Raw genomic sequence first — 17578 nt, forward strand, 5'->3', positions numbered from 1 at the left:
CATGAAGCCTAGAAGCCTCCTCCGGTCTTTCATGACTTCTATTTCTCCACTACTTCTCCACCTAAAAACCCAGCACCAACCCGGGCAATGAATAATCACAGAGGCTCGGGATGGAAAACCGCCAAGACAGCTGCCTCCCCAAGCTAGAAATAGAACACATTCTTTCCAGGTGTGGCTTTTTAAAAATAGATGTTTGGCCTCCCAGAAACTACTTGTTTTGGCCCTTAAAACAGAGATTTACCTTGTCAGCTTGCTGCTCTATTAAGGGACACCTTCCCATTCCAGGACCTGGGGAGAGAAACTGGGAGATTATGTTCAGCTCTGCTGTGGACTGTTCTATTACCCAATTCTGTGCCAAAACTGGGACATTAAACTTAATCTTCCCATCCTCTCTCAGAATGTGTCCTGTGTTTTTTTACAGATGGCCTTTTCGTCAAGTATTTGAATTTTTAAGTTGTTTATTATTATTATTATTATTATATCACAATTGGTTTCATAGTCACCTCCATAATTTTTTAGGAATTTTAAGAAAGTGTTGGTCATCCCAACAGATCTGGTAAGCATGAACATTAGCTACAGACCATATTTTATTATTCATACAGATTTGATTTATACCCATAAATGAAGTTACATTTGCATATGCAAATAGAAAATGCATCCCAATCTGAAGAAATAGTGAGAACATAAAGAAAACACAGGGCAGCTTTTGGGTGAATACACCCAAATCTACATTATCTATCCTTCTTCAGTATTTCCACATACAGCACTCACCAGATACCTCTAATATTATGCCTATGACAGTGTCTATGAACACACACCACTCTCACCTCTAACAGTGAACCTGAATGTTGAGAAAATAATTTCTCTATCTCCATGTTACAGACAGAGACTAGAGGAAAACTCCCTAGAGAAATACCAAGTTCTTCCGGTCATCAATATAGTAAAAAATATCCTTTCATGTCAAATTTTCTCTTGAGTCCTTGGGTAATCTCAAAACAAGTATTAATTTAGGAATGGCTATTTTATTTAGCCCTATTGCTTCAAGATCCTTAGGCTCCAGGACTATGAAAACTGAAAGAAGATCATAGGTTATTTACACAGAATAAAGTTAGGAATGATCTGCTGGGCCATTGAAAATGGCTTAATGTGTAAACCAGTGTGTATCAACCCTAATGTGTTCTACTTTTAACCCTCATCTTTCTAGACTATTGAAAATCTTGCCAAGATATATTTTTGAGAGTACTCGGGGGAAATGTACTTTATCACATTTATATTTTATATATCTTGAAAGAGAGAGAGAAAAAAACAAGTTATTACTTTAAGGTACTCAAGCAGCAGGCTAACATGCCTGGGGAATGAAGCGTTACATTTGCTTCAGAATCACCTCGCTAAATATGACTCCCTCTTCAGTCCTCTGCTTCACAATGAATTCTCAATTTTGAAAGTTAATTGTGTCCTCCTCCTGTCCAATTTTACTACCATCATACCTGCCCTGAGGAAAACAGCATTACTAAGACGTCCTTCACGTCTTTCTCCACATATAAGTGAATGTATACAAGCATGCTTACACATAAACTGCTCAGCACGAGGCTTCGATTATACCCTCGACCCTAGCTTCAGATAATAGTCACTATGCCCGCTGTCTCAATGCCATGGGAATCCTCCCCAAGGGAACTAGCTCACTTCTTCCTTTAGTATACGATGGAGGGTTGGTTATTTTACCAACACAGTAGCCCCGCACCAACATAACGGTCACTAGAATGATCTCACTCCAGTGGTTTCCAAACTTAGCTGAAAATTATAAACATAAAAGTAGCTTAAGTTTTTTTTCCAATAACCTAGCCACACTGTTGATCAATTCAGTCAGTCTTCAGAGGTGGGATAATCTCAGGCATTAGCATGTCTTCAACACTCCTTAGTATAATTCCAGTGTACAGCTGATTGGAAAACTATTTCCACAAAGCCAGATGTGTCAGATTGCAAAGCACCTGTCTACCATGACCATCTCCTCATTAAGGAGTTGTTGGACAAAGATAGGAAAATGAAATAGCTGAGCTTTGTAATTACTTTTGTCCCAATTTTGACCTCCCCTGACCTAATCTGGCCTACACACGACAAACTAATTTTGTTGATGTTGCAGGAAGAGCCATTCACTGAGATGATGGATGTGTTGACTAAATTTGTTGTGGACATCATTTCACAATACATACACATATCAAATCATTGTGTTTTACATCTTAAACGTATACAGTGTTATATGTCAATTATAACTCAATGAAGCTGGAAAAAAATAAATAAATAAATAAATAAATAATTTTAAAGGCAGAAAAGAAAGAACCTCTGATTTGAGGATGATTTCACCATCTTTGCCTCTGAATATACTTGCTTAAGGAAGCTAGTATTGAGGTCTTTTATCCAAACGTTGTTAAATACCCAGGCGGAGTTAAGAGTCACCAGAGGAATTTGTGAAACTCGCAGTTTTTGTGGTCCTGCCCTCCAGTCATTGAGTCCACAGATCTGACATGTGGCCCCGGAATCTGTCTTTTTAAGGGGGACTATCTGTATAAATCTTACATGAAGACAAGTTTGGAAACCACATAAGTCTTCAATGAGGGAAGGATAGTTATCCAAAATAAATACAAAACATGGCCTTTCCCCAGGAATTTTGACAGTACATTTGTGCATGTGTGTGAGGTAGGGAGGTGGATATCTCCCAGGAATTTTGTGTAAGAGGGAGAGAATAAGAGAGAAATTCTTGTCATTTGCCATGTCTTATAAGCCAAGGTACCAGAAAGCAATAAGGGATAACTTATTCAGGCAAAGAGGATGGTGAATTCTCAAGAAGACCTTTGGGTTTACTCCTCCACGGAAAGGCTGCTAGGGATGACATCATGGTGGCAAGAAAGCAGGGAGATTCTATGAGCAATGGGATCTGATCCAATCCCAGAGCCACTCTGAGGTCAGAAATAGAAATGTTCTCTTTATTGAGTGTGAAAGTCAGAGTGTGCATGAGAGAAGAATGAAGAAACACAAGATACCAGGGGCGGTGGCGGGGCAGCATGTAACCTCTTTATAAAAACAAAATAACCAACAAAGATATTTTAATTACTAAGAGCAGATCTTTCTATGGTTAGAAATAGAGGAATAAAAGAAGAAATGATCTTTCCCACGGGAATAAGGAAAAACCGATATGTGTGGGAATGAGGTGCAGAGCTGTTGACCTTTAATGAATAGTTTTATCTTTGTGAGAAAGACAGTGGCAGCAAGCTACTAAAGAAATGAAAGACTAAAGTTTCTTTTTAAATCTGTGTGTACGTAACTTATATTTCAATCCTGTAACGATAATTAGTAAAGTCTGTTCACTTGAACTATGATGAAATAATTATCTGTTTTAAAATTTGTGCTTAAATACATTTTGCTTATAGTTACCACCAAATTTTCACATTACACTTTAATTGCTTTGTTCTAGACTTTCTGTCAGTGCATATATAAATTGTCCATTAGCTCACAATTTTAAATCTTTAGAGTGTAACAGGCTGCTAGATGTCCGTATGGCGATGTTCTTTTAAAGAACTCTCAAAATATTCTGAAATGCACTTAGCTCAGAACTCGGATCCCAATAAATTCTAGATCTCTGATTTAGATGAAATCAGTATTGCAGGTTGGTTTACTGTTTTCTTTAGCCTATACATAGCTATGTAACTACATGAGGAGCAAGTGAATACTATCTCCTTCACTGTTATTCTTAAACCAGTAATTTTGTCCTAGAAAATCTCTTGAACTCCAAATTTACAAGGTTTGGCATCTAAAGTGCAGGGACACTGACCAACTATGTTAAAGGGAAGTTCTTGAAAGTAAAATATAATGGCTCTACTCTCTTCAAATAATTTTTTAGAATTTATTTAAAGGAAATAACATTTATGGAAAGATTATAATCTCCCATTAATAATATCCATATTACCAAACAATAACCTCAAAATGACTTAGTCTAAATAAATGAGAATGCAAATATTAAATGATATGTTACTTCACCTGTATTACAAAGCTGGTACACGGGTGCAAATAAACCATTTGTTAAGATACTAGGACATTCCTCTCAATCACTTAGCACAGTGAGCTGTGCTAGAGCTGCTGCTCTAGCCACCAGGATCCCTACCCCGGAAGCCCCCAGACCACATTAGGGTCTCCCAAATGTCATTCCAGAGCTGCATCTTGTGTCAGTTCTGCTTGTTAAACATTTGCATATCCTCCCTTTGCACTTGTGCATATGTAATAACAAAGCAGGAAAAGAATCTTTTATTCGAGAGAGAGAATTCAGTGAAATGATGCTGAGATAGACTAATAGGGCCAGAGAAGGGCTATAACCCATGGTCCCCAGCAATAACCAGAACATCAGAGCAGAAGGCATTAGATGATAAGTGGAGAATGTTCTGTGAAGTTTATTTGCCTGAGAGTTTAAATACACAGTCATTTTTTTCATGTTTTTGGCTCTAGTGGGTAGCTTTCTCTTTCTTCACATGAATTTAACCCCAAGTCCCTTATATCTCGGTGAATTTGGAAGAAGCATATTAATCCAAGTCTTCAATCTTCACTAACGCAGCCATCTTCTCACAAATCCAGGAAATTTCAGCACTGCAGCGGGAAATATAAATATTTCCTTTTTGAAAATAGGCACATCCTTTGGATCCATTGATCTGGGCATACTCTTTAGTGCTGAATCTGAAAATTAATCCACTTAAAATTAATTACAAATTTCATATTTCAAATTCGCTCACAACTCAATGATCTCAGTTACCAGTTATCTGAACTTTGAGAGACTTCTGTTTGCATAGCCTATCAAAGTTCTTAAAGCTGGCAAATCTGAGTATTTCATTTCAAGTTAATCATAATCCCAGGTAGAATTATTTAAGAAGAATACTTAAATCTGGGTTGAGAATTCGTCTCCTCTCCATTACCATGGTAAGAAGTACCCAGTACAGATTATATCAGAAGTACCAGAATTTCTTTGGTTTGTAACTTTATGAAGAAAAACAGACAAATGAAATCATATTCTGGGTAAAAAGTTATAACATTTCATTATGAACAAATATAATTCTGTGCATACATAACTTTATATGGAAGGTGAAGAGAGAGTAAGAGGGATTCAGACAGAATGTGAACAATGATGTAGATGGGACTCTGATATCGATCCCTAGTTCCTCTGCTAAGGAGTTATTGATAACGCTTCAATAATATCATTACAGAGGCGCCTGGGTGGCTTTCGTTGGTTAAGCCACCACCTCTTGATTTCAGTTCAGGTCAAGATCTCAGGGTGATGGGATCAAGTCCTGCCTTGGGCTCAGGCTCCGCGGGAAGTCTGCTTGAGATTCTCTCTCTCCTGTTTCTCTGCCCCTTCCCATGCTTGCTGTGTGCTTTCTTGCTCTCAAATAAATAAATAGATATCTTTTTTTTTAATGTATAAAATTATGCTCATCAGACCTAAATCTCCGATGTGCCTTTTTACTCAAATGAGTAAAAATGTGCTACACTGGTATCTTTGCTTTGGTGTTGGGCTTACTAAACTCTCCCCTTGGCATATGCCCTTGCTGAGAGCAGCCTTGCTCAGTAGGAAATGTGATTCTGAAGCTCATTTCCACCTGAGTGTGACAGCCACAGCCTCAGAGCGTCCTTGTCCACAGACTCCAAACCTCATCACAGGGGACCCCCTCCTCCATATTTTCACTAGGAGTGAGTGGAGGGATCCTGGGATGATGAAAACTCCTTTGGGAGAGGGGACCCATCTTCCTAAAGTCCAAAGGGGAAACAGCTGCATTTACAGGGTATGCTGGTCCTGTTCTGTAAAGCCTCAGTCTAGCAGCAATACCCCAGGTTATTTGGTAATCATCTCGTGCCGAGTATTGCTCCGTTAAAAAGAAGTAACTGTCGTTTTTGTTCCGGTGTTTATTACTTTGCACATGCTTGTCACCATGATTATTTGAGTGAAACCAGAATCAGTGACTTAATATGACCAGTAGTGGACATTAGAGAGTGAGAAATTGGCATGAGTAGAAAAAACCGTGATATCATTGTGGGAAATGGGTGAAGATAAAGTATATCCAGGGAGAATAGTATAGACATATCACTGTCTAAGCTGGCAGTCATAGCTGAAACCCAGTAACTTTGATGGAAATGAGTGATTATAATTCAGCTTAAGGAAACTTTGACAGTAAGCATTAAGGAGTAAGTGAAGGAGTAAGTAAGGTGTAAGTGAACAGGTGAATAATTTAATGTGAAGGGAGGTGGAGGAAAAATCTATCACACCCAGAAAGGTACCAGTGCTCTTATATTTCACGTAATACACAAATGTCATATATTACATTAAAAGTACAAATATCATACATCATTTTAATATAGTTGGGATAATATAGTTAGGAACACAGCTATGTTCCGCAAAATATTTGTTCTGTAGCTGCTAAGAGACTTTTATAAGACTATGTGTTCCTTTCTGTATTTTTAATATAACACCTATTTTTATAACTTTAAATAGTTGTAAAAACTGTAATTTTCAAAGTATCATATATCCTGTACATATATTAAATATTTCTTCAAAACCTTGAAGTGGCAGACTTAGCTCATTTTAAGACATGTAAAACATTTGCCACGAAATCTAATTGGCCAATCTCTATCACAAAACCAAACTAATCTATCAATTCAGACTTACTTGCTGCTAGAAAATGGCTGACAATTATTGAATTTAAATAAATGAGTTAATGTATATTCTTATGATAAACGCCACCCTCGGGATTTTAAGTGTTGGAGCCAGGGGAGCTGAGAGGCCAAGCTCATGGTCACAGAAGCACTCAGTCCTGACTTTGGCACTCAGGCAGTAGTGACCTTGGGCAAGTTATTTAATCTCTCTACATAATTGTTTCATCCATAAAATAGGAATATAACAGTGCTTTTATCAGAGAACTAATATTTACATACCCCTTTGAACAAAGTAAGTGTAATATTATTTGTTAAGTCAAAAAAATAAACTTTAATAGATAAACTTCAGTGTCTTCCCATAAGTTTGTCACATACACAAAATTAGGTACTCTGGCTTTCATTATTTCTTACTGACGCTTTCTTTTCCGTGTGTGTTGTACTCTTTTTTTGTATCTAGATTTATAATTCTTAAAATTAGCCTTGATTTTCTTAGCATTCGGTTTTTCAGTATTCTTAGCTTACTTTTCCTCCCCCCTCCCCCAACAGTTAGAGACTTACAAGGATGGAGAGGGACCAGAGCCATCCTCCCATACCCAGCTCCTTCCAGATGGGTCCCATGACAAGCCCAACCAGAAGAAAGAGAATGTGGGTAATGGCTGCGACTTCAGAAAATCCTAAGAAGAAGAACAGGGACAATGTCATGTGTGAACCACATTCCAGAGTGCAGAAGTAAGATGTTAATTCTCATTCAAAATCCATTGAATTCCTACTCTACACTTGTTTTGCTATCCACTTTTCTTATCCACTTGTTTTGCTTTCTATGATATGAATAATTTCTCTAACCAGGGAAGGAGAGTCAACCGACCTTTTCCTCCAAGCTATCTATCTTCACCAAGGTGGAGTTCCTATCCATGCAGTTTTTCCTACTGTTAGTCCAGGTCCTCTCCTCATTTGTTGCAAAATAATAGCAGCTGTTTTGGTACCATTGCCACATCTTAGGACAAGGATTACACTTGTGGTCTGAAAAAGAACTTACACCCATTAGTACAAATAATTAATGCTGGGGGGACCGGGGAAGGTTTTAGAAACTAAGCAATTGAACTTGACGACAGCATCTGAGACCCAGCGTTCTGGAATCATACCACTTTAGGAGCCTGTGGAAATGAAGTCCCTCCCCATTATGGGCTGGAGCAACAGGGATTGAAATTCTCACTTCAGAGATCAGTTTCCTGGCCTTAGAATTACAAGCTCTACTTTTAACTTCTTAAAACATCAAAATCACCTAAAAATAGTTCACAATATAAGAAGCTGAAGTATCCAGGTTGGTATCATTCCAAGACGCTTCCCAAATTCACCTCTGTGATTTCAAAAATATTAAATACATTGATATCTCCCCTTGTTTTCTATAAATTTAGTGTGATATCAATAGAGGTCACCAAAGAACATACCTTTCTCATTCTATGAGGGCATGCATGTGATCAATGCCAACAGATTGGACCCAACTGCCCAGTAGGTCCCAATTACCTGAAGTGTGAATGATTAGCTCCTGGCAGAGTTTGATGGCCATTTGTCCCTGTCTCTTCAAAAGACTGGAGATCTGTGATTTGAGGAACTCCTCCTGGGTGGGAATGTTCCTGTAGCTGTTCAGCTGCTCGGATAAGTTATCCTGCTGTTGGTGGATGATTTTTTGAAGTTGACTTAATTTCTCTGAATCTGAATTAATTTCATTAGATGTCTGCAAAACTCCAAGACATAAAAGGAGCTAAGTTCGTATATCCTCCCATTCTCATCATTGCCATCGATAATTCTTAACACAGAACTATTTCTCACGTTACTTAATATTTTCCAGTAGCTCCCAATAATAGAGGTATCACAGAAGAAACACACCAGATGCCTTTCTAGTCCACATTGTTTGGAGCTCATCCTCACAATTTTATGGAAATTTTAAATATGATTATACTTGTATTAAAATAATGAATTAATAATTTTATATCTTTGACATTTCATCTAAAGCAGTGCCAAGCATTTTTCCATTCATTTAATGGAATACTTTTCTTCTTCCTGTTTGGAGTTGGTTCATGCAATTATTGTTTTAACAGGAACAGAATCCTTTAAGGCAATAGTTACCTTAAGGTATAGTATACAGATCACTTTTATCAGAATCACCTACATATTTGGTTTTGTCTTAAATGCAGATTTTAATTCTATACTAGACCATTTCTGGCTCTGGATCCATAAAATCTGCTTTTTTTTAAAAAAAAAAGGTTTTATTCATTTATTGGAAAGAGAGAGAGCTTAAGCAGGATAGTGGCAGAGGGAGAGGGATGGATAGAATCTCAAGCAGACTCAAAGCTGAACATAGAGTTGGATATGGGGCTGGACCTCATGAGTCTGAGATCATGACCTGAGCCAAAACCAAGAGTCAGAAGCTTCAATGACTGAGCCACCCAGGCATCCCAAAATCTACCTTTTTAATTAACAGTTCAGGTGATTCATGGTCACAATAAATTAAGAATCATTTCACTGAAAACACTACACTTCAGAAAAAAAAAAAAAAACTTTACTTCTATGGTGAACCAATGAATATGTATCATTGCATCTTCATTTTTTAAAATATTGTATTTATTTATTTTGAGAGAGAGAGAGAAAGCATGAGTGGGGGGAAGGGCAGAGGGAGAAGCAGACTCAAAGTAGGGACTCTGCTGAGCAGGGAGTCCAGTGATGTGGGGCTCAATCTCGGGAACCTGGGATCCTGACCTGAGTCAAAGGCAGAGGCTTAACCAGCTGAGCCACCCAGGTACCCTTCATCTTCATTTTAAAAATATGCATCATTATAGAAGATCAACTGCTAATCCTCATAACGATCAGCTATTGAATATTAGTAACTGCTGCTAGAACCCTGTATTTCTTTCCAAAAGAGCAAGCTACATCATTAGGCCCTATTTATGTGTCCAAATTGGTATGTCTAAATTTTAAGTATCTTTGAAGTCCTACATATGTAAAAATAAATGAAAGTAGCAGGGAAGATACTAGTGTCATTCACAGAATAAACTTTCTTGACAGCAAGTCCCCCCAAAAGGGAATACTGTGCCACTCACTACTCTGTCTATCATATGGTTAACAATATCCTACAGAGTATGGATTCTCGAGACATTCTTCCATTTATTGTTAGTTCAGGACTCCCTGCCCTGTTCAACCCTGATGGCTCAATGATAGGTCAGAACCAAAAGAATATTCTTCTTTAGGTATTGTGCTTGGGAATGAAGCTTCCATTGTTACATGGAGGTGGTTCAACTTTCTGCTTAGAGGGTAATGTATCTCAAGCAAATATTCCTCCTTGATTGTATCTCTTTTTCCATTATAGCAGGCAAGCTATTTCTACACTAGAATGGTCTTGAGTGAGAGGGGTAAGTCAGTCTTGTACTAAGTCTTCAGGGTGAATGAAACGGCGTGTTCTTCCTTGAGTCCAACTCCCTTGGCTCCCATTTCTTACCACTGGGATAATAAGTAGATGTGTGTCTATGCGGAAAAGAAACTCCTTATTCTAACCAATAATGAAAACTGTAAAAGTTGTCTTCATAATTCAGTCTGGTTTATCAAAAGAAAAAAATGGATTCAGGGCAAAATCCTCATAATAATTAAGTCTGTCCCTTGCTTGTTTATGTTAGAGACTTGGAGAATGAAGGAGCTATGATTACATAATATAATCAAACGGAATTTACATAGTTTATAAATGTATTTCCTGGGACGCCTGGGTGGCTCAGTTGGTTAAGCAGCTGCCTTCGGCTCAGGTCATGATCCCAGCGTCCTGGGATCGAGTCCCACATCGGGCTCCTTGCTCCGCAGGGAGCCTGCTTCTCCCTCTGCCTCTGCCTTTCACTCTGTCTGCCTGTGCTCGCTCTCGCTCTCTCTCTCTCTCTCTGACAAATAAATAAATAAAATCTTTAAAAAAAATGTATTTCCTAATCACTTTTCTTGGGTTTGATGAAATATACTTACACATAATCCCCAAGGTTACCAGCCCAATCAGCAGCATCAGACACAGAGTTAGCAGACTGAGGGCAGCCTGACGCCAGGTGGGGGAAGGAGCTGGGTACCCTGAAAAAAGCCAACAGAGGAATTAAGGTTACAAATGAATTTTTTATTTCTCTCTTATTCCTTTAATGCTCCACCTAGAAAATACCTAAAATGATGTTCGGTAAGGGCCCCACCATCAGTTCTCTTCCACTTCCCTTCCCTACCGTTCTCCTTTCCTTTAAGAGTGTCTCCTAGGGATGCCTGGGCGGCTCAGTGGGTTAAGCCTCTGCCTTCAGCTCAGGTCATGATCCCAGGGGCCTGGTATCGAGGCCTGCATCGAGCCCTGCATCGAGCCCTGCATCGAGCCCTGGCATCAGGCTCTCTGCTCAGCAGGGAGCCTGCTTCCCTCTCTCTCTGCCTGCCTCTCTGTCTACTTGTGATCTGTCTGTCAAATAAATAAATCTTTAAAAAAAATAAAAGTGTCTCCTAATTTCCAGGTTTTTGTTTTACAGCATCACACACCCTTCTTCTTTAAGTTTACTAAATGCCCGTACGAGACCTTGTGGAAACTGCTTCTCTGGATGATCCTGACAATAGGAGAGACATCAAGTTTTTGAGATGAGAAATCATCACAAGGCAAATGTTATAGTGCATTTTATTCTTATCTATTATTCAGGCTCTTTATCGCCTCATAGATAACGAATGAGTATGGAATGAAAGACAAAACAAATGTGCACTCTAATCTACAATGTTTCTTTTTTTTTAATGTTCTTTTTTAAAAATTTTATTTTATTTTTTCAGTGTTTCAATAACCTACAATATTTCTTAATTCAGAATCTAACAGCAGCTAGCCCAGTACCTCAGACAGATGGATTGCAAATTTCCAGGTGTGCTATCATACACATCACACCCACGACTCCTTTTCTCTCAAAGGATTACAGCTATAATTTAAACAAACAAATAAAAATGTATAACCACTGTTATTAGACCCACGACAAGCCTAATCCCATTCTCTTTGTATATCACCCCAAACTACACACACACACACACACACACACACACACACACGCATGCATACACACACACACACACACACACAAAGTAAAAATAAATTCAAGAGAAGAAGAAAGTAGTTCCCATATTTTAGACGATTTAGGGCAACAATCTGAACTGTCAACAGATTCTTGAAAATAAGGGATACAGTCTGCTATACTAAACTGAATTCCTGACCACAGAGATTAATATTTCTTCCAACAGGGGATAAGGGAATGAGCCAAAAACTAGCACTGAGTTTGGGCTTTTACCAGTTGTGGGAACATGGTTAAATCATTTGATTTTCTTCAGACTCAGTTTTACCAATATTATTCCATTTACTTCACAAATACTTTGATAAAAATATGATATAATGCATATACAGTACTATATGGATATTGTTATTATTGATCCAACGCTATTAATTATACTAGGAATTTCCACTCCGCCCCAAAATTTTAAACTACTTACAAAATGGAAACTCTCTCTTGTCTTATTTCTGACTCTCTTGTTCTCCCATTTCTCTCTTCAGTTTTTTATGACTTTGAAAAGAAAAATTTTCTTGACTTTCTCTATTTTAGTGACCTCCAATCTGGCTACTAAAAAAATATTTGCCTGGCATCTCTGACAAAATATAAATATTAAGGACTTCATTTGTAAAAATAATTCTGTTAATCCCCAATTTCAATTTCTCTCATGTCAAATGTTTCACTATAACACAAATACATAATGATATCACACAATTTAAAGAGATCTTGGAAGCCACATGTTTTCTGGCCAAAACTGGGAACACTCATTCTACTAGTGCATTTCACAACTCTGTCTCCATTTTGGAGATTGCACAACACACCTCTCTTTCGCATCAGAACCAAAGCATTTATCACCTGTGCATTTCCCAAGGTCACATCATACTGTCCCTGACCTCCTACCTCTTTTCCTTAGGTTATTTCTATCCCGGTTATTTCTCTCTCCAACAGAATCCTGAAATGTGAGTGTCGCATAAGTCACTTCTTCAGACATTGTAGAAGAAGGCACTACTATAAATTATGTAATTAATGTTTCAATATCTTCAGGCCCAGGAACAGGACGTTCTTCTCAAGGCTGGGAGCTTTTATAAACACCCTCAACTGACCTAGGACACACCCCATCACCCCTCTGTAAAGAAAGAATGATAGTCAGGGTTTTTTGTTTGTTTGTTTTTGTCTTGTTTCGTTTTTGCAAAGAAAGCAAGGCAAGTCAAATAATTCTTTTTAGAAATCAGAATATCATAGATCTCAATCTGTCTGCTCTTTGCAGCATTGTTTCTTGTGAAGCGAAAGGGATACTTGGTAGCAGAGCGGAAATGGTGCTTTCTGGGGGAATCCCCATGATCTCCAGGGTAGAGGCTGTTCTGAATTATTCAATAAAGGCTCAGCTTGTCATTTTTGCATGTGTCAAAGGCCAGCTAATCCTGTATGAAAACACTGGATCTGGTTTACACTTACACATGTCAGAGAGATATGCACATGACAGAAAAAGCTGTGTAAAGACCACCCAACCTGCCTACTGTTTTAAAAATACAAGTGTGTGTGTGTGTGTGTGTGTGTGTGTGTGTGTGTGTGTGACAGAGTAGCAGGAAGGAAGGGAAAGAAGCAGTGGTAATGGGGCATAGAGAAGAAATTAATAACTGTTAAAACTGGGCATGGATGGGCGCTCCCTCTGGCAGGGCTAAACCCCACAGAATAATCCCCCTGAAAATAACAACTAGCATGTAGTATGGTACCTTTTTTTTTTTTTTTTAATTTGTTGGTTGAGTTGGTTTTTAACCTGAAGGCAGCCAACAGTCATTTTGTGCAGTTAAAATTCCTATAAAAAGTATGCAGTCTTTTGGGTTCAAAAAATCAGAAGATGGAGTTTGGGGCAACGGTAAAAACAGTGCTGGATACTCACATGGATCCCTGGATAAGGGAATCCTTAGAGCACCTTTGTGCCTTGAAGTCTCTTTGAGCTACAAGTTATACACATTTCATTAAAAAAAAAAAAATAAATAAATAAAATAAAAATAATATGGGGTGAGTCACCTGGGTGGCTCAGTTGGTTAAGCGTCAGACACTTGGTTTCAGCTCAGATCATGATCTCAGGGTCCTGGGATTGAATCCGTCATCGGGCTTCCTCCTTAGTGAGGAGTCTTCTTGTCCTTCTCCCTCTGCTCCTCTCCAGGCTCACACATGCACACTCTCTCTATAAAATAAATAAATCTTAAACAAATTTTAAAAAATTATAAAATAATATATCTGTTTTTTTCCTTTCTTAGGACAAAAAAAAAAAAAAAATCCTGAAAAGGTGTTTCCAATAAAACTGAATTGCAGCCACTTTGGAAAACGGTGTGGAGATTCCTCAAAACATTAAAAATAGAGCTACCTTATGACCCTGCAATTGCACTCCTGGGTATTTACCCCAAAGATACAGATGTAGTTAAAAGAAGGGCCATCTGTACCCCAATGTTCATAGCAGCAATGGCCACGGTCACCGAACTGTGGAAAGAGCCAAGATGCCCTTCAACGGACAAATGGATAAAGAGGATGTGGTCCACATATACTATGAAATATTTCTCAGTCATTAGAAAGGATGAATACCCAGTTTTTGCATCAACATGGATGGGACTGGAGGAGATTATGCTGAGTGAAAACAAGTCAAGCAGAGAAATTCAATTATCATATGGTTTCACATTCTTGTGGAACATAAGGAATAGCATGGAGGACATCAGAAGGGGAAAATGAAGGGAGGGAAATCAGATGGAGAGATGAACCATGAGAGACTGTGGACTCTGGGAAACAAACTGAGGGTTTTAGAAGGGTGGGGTGTAGGGGGATGGGCGAGCCTGGTGGCGGGTATCAAGGAGGGCATGTACCGCATGGAGCACTGGGTGTTATAGGTAAACAGTGAATCCTGGAACATTGCATCAAGAACTAATGATGTACAATAAGGTGACTAATGTAACACAATAAAAAAAAAATCTGAAGTAAACACTGCAGAAGGATTTAACTGTGATACTTTGTTTCAACAACATCACATGAGCAGTAAAAAGCAGACGGTTTATATAGAAAGCGTTCTAGCTATTATTTGGAGGAACATGAGAGAAAAACAGCTCATCACACGTGTAGTTGGTCATTTAGTCAGTTGGTGTCAGACTCTTAAAGGATTGTATTTACTTCTAATGCCAGCATCACTTGTAAAATTTACTAGCTTCTATAATAAAATTCATTGTTGTTGAGAACTTGTGGAAGGCAGAATAACAGGGCCTTAAATCTGTGCCTGTTCTTATCCCCAGAATCTCTCAGTCTGGTAGTTCATATGGCGAAAGGTATTGCAGATGGGAAGAAGATTGCAGACCTTGGGATGAAGAAATTATCCTGCATTACCTGGTGGTCCCAGTTTAGTTACGAGTCCCTCAAAGTGGAGAACCTTTCCTAGATTCAGTCAGAGAGCTACAGCTTTATTGGCTGAAGGTGAAGGAAGAGGGTCGGGAACCAAGGAATGTGGGCTGGAAGATGCACAGGTAGGGACTGGGCACTCCCACAGAGCACCAAAAAGGAACACAAACCACCTCTCCCCGCCACAGCCTTGATATACCTCTGTGAGATCAAACTTCTAACCCACAGAACTTTGAGACCATAAATTAAGTTATTTAAACTGCTGTATTTGTGGAATTTGCTAAAGCAGCAACAGAAAACTAACACAGAACTCTGCTATACGTGAGCAGAAGAACTAAGGAATCTTTTTCCTTTGGGGTAAGAAGGCTATTGCATAACTACACTGGGGGATGATTTGATGTAGGTTTTTGTTTTCAGGTAGCAGAAGGACGGATCCGAAACTTCCAAAGATCTTCCTGTATGGGAGGATTATCTTCGTTGAAGTTCTCCAGAATAAATTGCACCTTGTCTTAGAGGTATGAATGAATATACAATAGGTGGCAGAAAAACAATGTAAAAATAGTAATTCTTCAATAATATTTATGTATGATTTCTAAATACATAAATACACATTTATTTCTCATTTCTATTTTTTCCCAAACTGATGCATGTTCAATTAAAAAAAAAAAAAGTGGAGGTTCTGAGTCATACTCAATTAAACTCCCCTGCCAAAGATGTAGAAATAATTAACAAATCTATGTTGATATTCATTATTCTACATAACTTAGGTAAAAGCAGAGACCATCAACATGAGGAAAAGTTAAATTGAATACGTAATTATGAAAATGAGAACTCAGAACTTTTTTGTCTCATTTTTCACTTTCACCAAATTTTGCAAAGACTGAGTTTTCATTTTCATTGCCCTAATTCTTTCACCTTCAAGCTCCCTAAGAAAGCATTTAACCTCTTACAGTCTTATCCAAAGCATATATGGGTAAAACAGTAATGAGGAATCTCACCTAGTTGCTAATAATTTCTGTAAGAAAAAGGACTGGTCGCACTTTCTATGCACTTCCTGTTACCATGATTCGAAAAGTCTTTTTATATATTCTTAGCTTATAATTTTATTAATTTAGAAATCACTGCTTATATTTGCCTCCCTTAAAAATTTCCAGCATCTCTGTAGCTCACTTTAGCAGGTTATGTTATCAAATATCATACCTTGTTGTAGTCGTCTACCAAATTCTAGGACATTTCTCCTAAACCACCATTAATCTCCTCATTAACACATCCGAGGCTCTTTCTCCAAATTCATTTTACTCATCCTATAAGCATCTAATATAACTGATTATTTATTTTAACTTAAAATTCTTCTCCAAAATACCCTGTTCTATAGGACACCATTATCTTGTTTTTCTTCCTACTTCACAATCTAATCCTCCCTCAGATTTGCTGGCTTTCTTTATCAGGCTCCAAAATGCTGTTGTGACCCAGAGTTGAGTTCCTGGTCCTCTGTCCTGTTTGTACTCATCCCTGGATGAGCTCTTTCAGATCCATGGCTTGGAGCAACAGCCATGTATAAGGGATCTCCAAATATATATATATTCATGCCAGGGTTTGATTACCAGACCCAAATATCTAACTGAAGATTTGGCATACTTATTTGCATATGTTATAGGGTTTTTAAATGTAACACATCAAAAAATAAATTAATAAGCAACTCTGTCCCCTTGGTTTCCCTCTATGCCTCTCCGTTTCAATGAAAACTTCGCACATTTCGTAAACCCCAAACTCAAATAAGCTTTGAATTTTTATGCTGCTCTCATATCAGATCCCCCAGAAAATCCTGTTCATTGTGAAAAATAAGGGAAGCAGGTATTAAATATGGAGCTATTGTTGGTCCTAGATACATTAAAAGAAATACTGAGTTTACACAATAAGAAGTTACCCTCTAACTCCCTTCTTCAGTGATCATTCCATATTACATGCCTATTCCAGAGAATACTTTCAAAGTACTTTCAAAATATCTAGCGACTGGGCAGAATGGAAATTAATTCACAAAAAAGAATGGAGAAAATGAAGGTTAAATCCAGAAGGATGAAAGACCTAAAAATAAACGCAGAAAGAAAAAAAAAAAAAACGACCACAAGGTGGAGATGGAGGATTAAACACATGATAGAATTTATTGGGGGTATTTCTTGTTTGGGGGCTTTTTTTTTCTAGGACTTATTTTGAAGTGTGTATTCATCCAATCAGGAAAATCAAATATCCCGATTAAAACAAAAGGTCATGCATATATATTGATTACCTTAAATCTCAGATCAACATATTTACTTGTCCAGGGAAGTGAACAAAACCTGGGTCTGCCCCAAGCTTCTCCAGTAAAGATTTATTATTCCATTTTTCTTCATAATACTTAACCTGATCTGAAACTATGTTGCTTTTTTCTT

General features: G+C 38.0%; 1 protein-coding gene across 1 annotated transcript; it reads right to left on the minus strand.

Moving 5' to 3' along the window:
* Nucleotides 1-4407: 4407 nt before the first annotated feature.
* On the minus strand, nt 4408-12860 carry CLEC12B (C-type lectin domain family 12 member B). The gene is made up of 6 exons (XM_082738222.1): nt 12666-12860; nt 10687-10785; nt 8212-8430; nt 7553-7707; nt 7246-7361; nt 4408-4719 (listed from the first exon to the last, which is right to left on the minus strand). Exons 1-6 carry the CDS (start codon nt 12754-12756, stop codon nt 4569-4571), a joined length of 831 nt encoding a protein of 276 aa, XP_082594348.1. The 5' UTR covers nt 12757-12860; the 3' UTR covers nt 4408-4568.
* Between the last annotated feature and the right edge of the window lie 4718 nt (nt 12861-17578).

The sequence above is a fragment of the Mustela nivalis genome, assembly GCF_964662115.1.
Source record: "Mustela nivalis genome assembly, chromosome: 7".
NCBI classification, from domain to species: domain Eukaryota; kingdom Metazoa; phylum Chordata; class Mammalia; order Carnivora; family Mustelidae; genus Mustela; species Mustela nivalis.